We start from the raw sequence: 9,477 nt of genomic DNA on the forward strand, positions 1-9,477 counted from the left end.
GTTCTCTGACAGACACAAAGACAACTAAATACAAAGAAACCCATTCAAAAGAGTCCTCAGACTGACCTAAACCATGTCCCTAACTTCACTTTCAAAATGTTTAAACCAAACTGCAACAACTTTGGTGACTCCTGCACCCCTGACAAACCGCAACCCTGCAGCCTGGAAGGACTCCGAACCCAGAGACCCTTTATTTTCCAACATCTGGCATCTCAAATGGCCAGCTGGGAATAATGTGCCTGAGCTGGAGGTCACCAGCTTCAACATTAATCTAAATTGGGTCACAGAAACCCGAGGTCACTGTTATGCTTTATGCATTGAAGAATACACCCATGGAAACTGTGGGGTTTTTACTGCCATTGTTCATCTGCAATGGACAAATGTAATCTGGAAAATACAGAGCAGTGATAGTACCTGGTTTTATGTTCATGTAGACACGTGTACTTACTTCAAAACACAGTTTTATTGTAGATATAATAAATATATGAACAAGTAATGCAGATCACAAGATGCTCTCCACACCTACAGCGTCTCCTCTCGTGCATTAAGACTTCACCTGAGTGCGTCAGGAGGATCGATAGTATTAAAAAGCATGACCTGCCGAACACCCCGCTGCTCTCCTCTGTCTGCCTTTCATCAAACGCTGCCATTAATATTTGATAGGCAGCAAGTCAGAGTGTTCCTCCTGGCTGCAGAGGGTGATCAGCAGGAAACAAGACAAGTCAATCAGAGAGAGAAAGAGAGGCTGCGTGGCTCGAGCTCTTCGCTGGTTTTCTAGGATTTGGTTCTCAGATTGTTGGTTACCGATCAGTGTCACCTACAAGAGAAACAGAGAGAGACAACAAGCCCTGACAAGACCACATCCATACAAATGACCTCCACATAAAAACAAACGCTTAACTCAGGCTTGACCTGTCCTACTGCCAGATAATACCCGACCACTCAAGAGAGCCCTGCCCCATCTGTGTGAAGCATCTCTCCACCACGCTCCTTAATGGGTTGTGGAGGAAGCAGGCTGTTCGTTGATCATTACAATGTGTGTAAAACAACCAAGCCAAGACATGTTGCTTTAAGTGCCTGGACAGTTGGTTTGTGGATCTGGATATGTGGTTAGTGTGTGTATTTAGGAGTGAGACACTTTTAGGTTTGAATAGAGAGGCAAAGGCACCCAAACCTTATGTGTCAGGAGATTCTTCTGACTTCGAAGCTTTGTATAGACAGTCTAAAGGTTGTTTTAAGGTGCAGCATACAGTGAACTATACAGCTCATGTATCTTGTTCTTGTCCTTGAGTCACACTGTGCAACATTAGGAGCTGCATTCTTGCTATTTGTATACACCCCTGTGTGGCGACATGTGAAGCTGTGCAGAGCTGCTTTCATCACTAGATGGGGCTGCACATTAGCAGCTGGCAGGCAGAAGAGCGCTGCAGCTGCACACTGGGGTTTCTGGGGGTAAACACCAGAAAAACAATCCGCAAGACTGAAAGCAGCCGTGACTGTACGATGGAAATGTAACGGTTAAATGACTCAGAGCTTGAACTCGTACTGCAGGACCAGTCAGAGAGCAGTGCAGTGTTTACATCTTTTTGGAACTTATTTCAAACTTGAAACTGAAATGATCTTTGGGAACTTCACACAAACGTATGTAATGACTCAGAACTGTTGGTCATCTATGTGGGAACATGATACCAAAGTCCGTTTTTGTGGGACACTTTATCGCCTGATGTCCTCGCTGACAGCACTGATGCAAGATTTATACGTCTGATTTACACTGCCAACAGATGCACGTCTCCACCACACTGAAAGGAGGCTTTTGGGGCTTCACATCTACAGTGTGAGTGTAAAGGAATAAAGCAGGAATAAAGCAGGAACAAAGCAGTCACCTCAAAGCCCACTGTCACCATTGACCAGCAAATCAAAGGCACGTCTACGCTGGGTTACAGTGTATCATCTTATGCCAGCGCATTGGGTTAATTGGGACCAAACCAGATACATTTGTAGCAAAAAAAATGCCTCGATTAAGGGGCCCTAAGATGTGAGATCATGTGAACAGACCACCTGTGGGGCTTTCATTGCTATTTCAATATCATTCATGTCAAGGCCCCTGCTCTCGCTGACACAGCTTGAGCCGAGGGAGAAGATGTTTCAATTCAAGCCCGCCGAAAAAACCAAACACAAGACGCAGGGGCTCTGGCAGGTTTCAGCTCTGACAAACCTCCAAAAAAAAAGAAAAAGCTTGGGGTTCCAAAATGCTCTTTCAATTGTAGGACATCCATCAAAGCATCCAAATGGGGACGTTTAGGGGGAACCTTGGCACATCAGACAGACACTCCTAATACACACCACCTTTATTCTAAGCCGTTAAAAAAGAAAGATCAAAGTTTCTGCAGATGAAAAGGGTCCGTTCCCTGCATTTATACCCCCATTCACCCACTCCCTCTTTTACCAAATTAAGAAAGCAGGCTTCGGCAGGCATGTGAAGAGGACTTTAACAATTATGGAGATGCTCCAACTCAACCCCTGCCTCTAATTACTGGTCTCTGATGGTTAAAAGGGCTTCCTTTCTAACCGGGGACTCTCAAAAGCTGCTATTGCCACTGCCATCCTCAACACGGTGACCACAAGGAACCACAAAATATGCCTGCACGGGCTGGGACGCAGAAGAAAAAAAAACACCCTTTGGCCTGGAAAACACCGCAAAACTTACACAGAACCTTTTGAGATTTATCAAATGTTTTATTGTCAAAATAAAGGTCATATTTGCTTTTTCTCACAAAAAGAGACATCTACACTTTGTACAAATTTACAATAGCTTATAAACTTTTCTTTTATACACAAATGTACATGTTTTTTTTACAGAACTTTTATATAAATACATTTGAAATAACAAAACGAATGACCCGTAAAATAAGTGGGCACTATTAAGGCTTAATTTAAACCATCTTTGATGTGATTGAATTGTACAATGTTATCTGGCACTATGTAGATAAAATGGTAATAAAAATCCCAAATGCTCTTTGAGTGAAACTTGTTAGACACCAAACTTGTCTCTCTTGCCTTCAGGGAGTAATGCCCAGTTTGAGTAAAAAGCCTCAGTCTGTACCTCTCATACATATAAACAGGGAGAATTACCCTGTGTGAATGCCAGGTACATTGTTTCAACCAGTTCTCCCCACAGAGGTGTGTGTGGGTGGAGGATGGAGGGGGGGATACCTCAGCAGCAGTACATTAATATGCAAATTGCTCGAGACAGAGTGATGGGTTATCTCCCAAACAATTAGTAGTCCTCATAAGCTGCTTTTATATCTCTCCCCCCCCCTCCTCCCCCCATCCCCCTCATTCAAACCTGGGACAATGGCATCTGCTTGGGGCAAGACACGGAGCTGGCCGTGCCTGACCTCCACGTCAGTCCGGTGCTCACGTCGCTGTACATGGAGCCGCTGGTGCCTTTACTGCCCCAGCAGCACCGGGTGCAGAAAGTCCTCCAGGAGTCCAAAGTTTTCCCGGACCAGATCCACACTCCGGACGTGATGCCCACGAGAAGGCACATGAAGTACTTCAACATAAAAACTGCATAGTCCGGACTCCTGCGGTCCCGCTCTAATAAACAGTTTGAGCAGTTGTGCGTGATCTCCCAGCTCTGCCTGTTGTGCTGTTCATAAAAGTAACAGGCTACTATGATAGTTGCTGGCACCGTGTAGAGAACGGTGAAAATGCCTATTCTGATCATCAGCTTCTCCAGTTTGTCCGTTTTGGTTCCACCTTGCTTGATGACGCTGCGAATCCTGAACAGAGACACAAATCCGGCCAGGAGGAACATAGTGCCTATGAATAAATAAATCACCAAAGGGGCGAGGACGAAGCCCCGCAGATTGTCCAGATTCTGGTTCCCCACATAGCAGATGCCTGCCACCGAGTCTCCATCCACGGAGCTCAGCGCCAGCACTGCGATGGACTTCATGCTGGGGATGAGCCAGGCGGCCAGGTGGAAGTACTGCGAGTAGCTGGCGATGGCCTCGTTGCCCCACTTCATCCCGGCCGCGAGGAACCAGGTCAGAGATAGGATGACCCACCAGATGGAGCTGGCCATACCGAAAAAGTAAATGAGGAGGAAGACCACGGTGCACAGCGCGGGGCCGGTGGTCTCGTAGTGGATGTGCTCCAAGTCGAACTCCCGGTTACACGCCACTTTCTCGTGTCCGGCGATCAGTCTGACGATATAGCCGATCGAAACAAACATGTAACAAGCTGAGAGGAAGATGATGGGTCTCTCTGGGTACTTAAAGCGCTCCATGTCGATGAGGAAAGTGGCGACGGTGGCGAAAGTTGACACGAAGCACAATACCGACCAAAGTCCTATCCAAAAGGCGGTGAACGCTCTCTCGTCGTGCGTAAAGTAGGGGTTGTGGCACGGCATGGCGCAGTTGGTTATCTGTCCGGTCTTGACGCGGTTGTAAAGTGGGTGTCGGTCCGTGTTCACCGGCACCATGGGCTCCAAACACTTGCATCCCGGCTCACACGGAGTGGCAGGCGGCTTGTATTTCCCAGGCGCGCCGGGTCTGCCAGGCTTATTTTTAGGCGGATTGTAACCCTTACCGGGGTGGTTCGTGGGCTTGGAGAGCACGGGGGACGCAGTGGTGGAGTCGGTTCTGTTGTAGTCCATGCACAGCGTGTCCGGGTTGCCTTGCACCGGCAGCAGGTCACACTTCATCCTGTCCGGCCAGGGAAAACCGTACTGCCTCATGAGAGGCGCACAGCCAGCCCGGGCTCTCTCACACACGCTCCGGCAAGGCGGCAGAGGTTTTTTGTAGTCCTCCAGGCAGATCGGGGTGTACATGCTGCACAGGAAGAACTTCAGGTCCGGTGAACACTGGATCTCAACCAGAGGCCAGAACTGGTGCACCTCCAGTCCCGCCTCGTCCTGCGTGTCGTGGTTGAACTGGTTGGGCATGTAGGTGTAGTTGTAGCCGATCCCCTTACACAGGGGCACGGCTATCTCCTGGCAGGTGATCTCCTTGGCCGTGGTGCAGCTGGATCGGGGAAGGAGAGCGAGTGAGAGGAGCAGGTAAATCCCAAACAGGTCCATCTCTCCGGCACGTCGTGTCCCCCTCTTCTGCTCTGGTACAAACAGCAATAAATCCTCCCCGCCGTCTGCTTTCGCCCCCGGTCCGGTTAGATGTTGCGCAGCGAGCCCATCTCGCTTTGCTCGGGATCTTGCACGGAGTTGCAAGCAATGTGCAAGCCGTGTTTACTTTGAGCTGAGGAGGAGGAGAGAAAACAGCCTTCAGGGCGGCGAGCGGCAGTCAAGATGGCTGAGAGGAGAATCCAGCTTCTTCTGGAAGCTGCTCTCAGTATCCTTACACAGTCTGTTGACCAAAAGACCCCAAGTGTTACTGTCCGATTGCCACAAACGGAATAATGTGGGCCTCCTTTCTTTCATCAAAATACAGCGACTACATTCAGTCGGTTCGTCCCACCTCACTCCTGGTTCCCATACAAATCATCGGCTTGGAGACGAAGCTGTGCCGATATATACGAGAGCCTGACTGGAAACACCCCCGGAGCCGCTCCACCAATCCCGGAGCGGCAGGGGCGGTGCTTCCAAACGCTCTATCAAGTTTTTTTTAACCTAAAATGTGAAGTTATAAAGCTCATGATCATACTAGTTGTGTCAGTTTGTGTTGCTCCGGGGAACAGGATGGTGCTGTGGATGATGCGGAGAAAATGATTATGATGAACGTTATCTCTGCAAGGGAAACAACCACATACTGAGGAAAGATCATCAGTTATGTTTAGTTATGCAGTTTATTTCATAAATGATCAGACCGTAGGCTCTGTATTTATGAATTTAAATTATACCCAGAGCCATGACTGACCTTAAATAAAGCGTGATGGATTTCCATATACAAAAACTACATGTTTGATAATACTATCATGAGTTTAATCATGCAGGCGCGATGTAGGCAAGAATATTAACCCACCGTTTCATAATCGTTTTCAGTTGTTCCTGTCTTGTAACTTCCTTCAACACACAATATTTGATCGTGCCACGACAATAGTAACACACACCAGGCAGAGCGACGATGCGTCTTACTCCAGATGATTGTTTCTGTGTGTATGTGTGAGAGAGAGAGACAGGCCAGTTTGGTAAATTGGCTAATTTGCGCATGATAAGACTACCCAGGGAGCTGTCTGTCCTTGTGAAAAGCTGTTTTATTTTTTAAATGAGGTGCTAATGTTTCGTTTAACGCTTGCATAAAGCTCCGCGGGAGGCGTAATTGCGCGAGGCAAAGACCAAGCAGCACACAAGCACACAGACAGTGGCAGAGCCCTCATATCAGTGTTAACATGCTTACAGGGTCTGTCTGGGGATCTCAGTAGTGATGTGACAGGAATGTCATTGTAGTATCCCCCCCCCACACACACAGTTTCTGTTCTGAAAATGTCCTCTGACTTCTCTAGAAAGAGTCCCAATACAGTGCGTGTAACCTATTATTCTTCAGCCTCAGCTGCCTCAAATGACTGACACTTTTGTAAACGCCTGCCTTTCTTATATTTTTTTGTGCACACACCTTTTTTTGTTGTTGTGGTTTTTGCATTGCTTTAATGTAACTAAAAGCATTGACTCATTTTCAAATCAGAAGTATGTGTACTTTATTTTTCATTTTATTCTCCCATATACTTGTACTTTCAGAAAGAGACACAATTTAACAGCAACGGTTAACATACAACTTCACGTACAACACGAGATTCTAAAATATGATGTATTGCCGCAGATTAAACTGCCCAACAGTAAACAAACTGGTTGAATAAGCTTCACTTTCATCAGCTAAATCATTAATAAATAAGTCAAAATCTAATAATAGAATACACATGAAGATATATATATATTTGGGGCCATTTAATGTTTTGCTTCCTTTAATGATGTTTTTCTAATGATATTTACCTGCTTGCAGAAGCTGATGTATTCTTCTTATGTCCATCTGTGTCCCTCTAAAATGTTGCACAAGTACAAAAGCTTCTTCATAAAAGAGCAGAACTTGCTGCAAGGGCTAAAATCTCTTAAATCCTGTTTAAAAAAAAAGTATCCACATATTGCACAGTATTTTTATAATAATTAATTTGTATAATTTGCTCCAAGAAGTTGGACCACGAGTGTTACTCACACGCCATTCTAACATGCTGCACAGGACCATTTTGTCTGCGATATTAAAGAGCTGTTTTTTTTACTCTCCAACAAAGTCAACAGATGTGTAATTGATATTTAATAGTTGTCTCATTATCATAATTATAACAGACTATTCACCGGATGGAAAATCCTGCCGCTCCTGGTAAAACGAAACAGGCAGGGCCAGACATGTGATCAGCACATCTGTTCGAAACTCGATCTTCACTTCACCAACGAGAGAGATGTGTTTTTGCAAAGACATTTTGTCCTCTTATGTGCACGTGCTCTCACACACATACTCACACACACACACACACATACACACACACACACACACACACACACACACACACACACACACACACAGCGTCCTGCAGAGTTTGGGCGCTAACAGGCCGATGTGTGGTCTCCCAGTTCAAGATGAGTGTTTCAAAAGAAAAGCATCTTCCTCCCAGTTTCCCATCCAAACATAATGCAGCGTTGTGTGCAGGGTGCGGTGCCGTTGGAGTTTAAGTTTAGTGGTATTTTGTTTGGAGTGGAGCCAGGTCTTTATCACGCGAGATAGGTTTTTTTTGTTTTTTCACAGCCTCGACCCCACTGAACGAACAAAATGAGCCGGAGTGAGCTGGGCATCAGGAGAACACAGATTGATTAAGTGACTCGCCGCTGTGAGATAACAAGGAAGGAGCTCTGTTAATGGCTGTTTGCTTTTGATTAGGAAACAAGAGTTGGGCTAGCCAGCACCGTGGAGGTATGTGAGTGTATGTTTGTGCACACGATGAATGGTGTGATATTTTCCCAATAATAAAGCCTGGAATTTGGGATGTGTGAAAAAGGACACCTAATAAAAAGGGAGTGAGGGTAAGGTGCTGGTCGCAGTGTGGGAGAGTGATGGAGGGAGTAGAGGGAGGAGGGATGAGGGCGAGAGAGGGCTCAGGGTCTGTTCTTCACAGAGATAATGATTTACTTGGAGGAAGTGCACTCATCTCCTGTTTGTGACGCAGAGCTGCATGCTGTGAGAAAATATCTTCCCCAGGCCAAAGCCTTAAAAAAAACAACCTGTGACCAATGATTAAAATTCACAATCGTGTCAAGATCCAAAGTTAATGTGTTCGGTTTAAAGCCCCACTCTGTGAGAATCAAGTGCAGTCACTGAAGAAAAGGAAGCCCATCAAGTGTGACTGCTTGCCAGATCCTGGACTTACCTCAGAGATGGTGAGACAGAGATATGCTAATGCAACTTTATCTTGTAAAGGAAAGCTTCGAGGAGATTTAGCCAATCTGCTGGACACAATTCCAAGAGCCTCGGTGGCATTTAGTGGGCTCGCGCTAACCCGAGGCTGCTTGTTAAGACTTCATTAGCTGTGTTTGCTCAGGCCTCTTCTCTCCAAAGAGGTGGAGGAGGGCTCCCCAGGCTCCAGCCTCAGCCCCAGCCCCACTATAGACCCTCCATATGGGGCTTGTTTGCTCATGGCTGGCCTGGTAATCACTTTCAGGTGGAGCTGGAGGAGACGGAGCACGGCTGAGCGGATTTTGGAGAGAGCTAGACCCCCCCATCCTGCTTAAGTCCCAGCCCCCACCGGCAGCCCCCTTTTCACCGGGGTACTCCTGAGGTGACAGAGTGTGCAGCGTGTACCCTGTGAATTAACTCACCTAGGGCCCATTACCTTAACAAACACAGCCGGCCCCTCCAATCAGCCTACTGCTGGGAGAACAGGCGGCCCCTGTAAATCCTTCCTTACAGCCAGTGGCCCTCTCTGTGGGTGTGGAGTGAAAAGTAGAAACTAAGTGAGAGAATCGATTCTTGCCTTAACAAGGCAACATTAAACAAGAGGAAAACTGAAATTCGTATCCCAGAGGTCATAGGACTTGACATCACGTATGTGAACATATGTTGACATGCCCTACCTGTGATGGGTCTGAGGAGGCAAAAGAGGGGAAGATATCCCCAATTAAAATTAGAATTCATTCGGGCAAGTAGAAAAATCATCTTCCACATCTCATTTCAAAAGGACAACGCTAGACCTTGAATTGGGATTACTTTTGACTGACAAAATAGTCCCAGTGAAAGCTTTTGCACAGAGTTGCTGTTGACTTTTTAAATATACATGTTTATGGCTGTAAACACCACATCATTTGGGTTGCCAGGTTGTGAGAAATTCCTGTGAGTGATTATTTTATTGACATGTACAACTGCAGAAAAAAACAAATACAAAATATATTGACATTTATATCTACGGTGGTTTATGAAAAAAAAAAAAAAAAAAAAAAAAGAGCACGTGTTGATAGATTAAAAACATTTCCATTCA

The 9,477-nt window shown here is 46.1% G+C and overlaps 1 protein-coding gene across 1 annotated transcript; it reads right to left on the minus strand.

Moving 5' to 3' along the window:
• Window positions 1–2,728: 2,728 nt before the first annotated feature.
• fzd8a (frizzled class receptor 8a) lies at window positions 2,729–5,482 on the minus strand. Its single transcript, XM_069151333.1, has one exon. It carries the CDS (start codon window positions 5,084–5,086, stop codon window positions 3,341–3,343), a length of 1,746 nt encoding a protein of 581 aa, XP_069007434.1. The 5' UTR covers window positions 5,087–5,482; the 3' UTR covers window positions 2,729–3,340.
• Between the last annotated feature and the right edge of the window lie 3,995 nt (window positions 5,483–9,477).

Source organism: Embiotoca jacksoni, unplaced genomic scaffold, assembly GCF_022577435.1.
Source record: "Embiotoca jacksoni isolate LCO1_2020_lvr unplaced genomic scaffold, fEmbJac1.0.p SCAF_17, whole genome shotgun sequence".
NCBI lineage: Eukaryota > Metazoa > Chordata > Actinopteri > Embiotocidae > Embiotoca > Embiotoca jacksoni.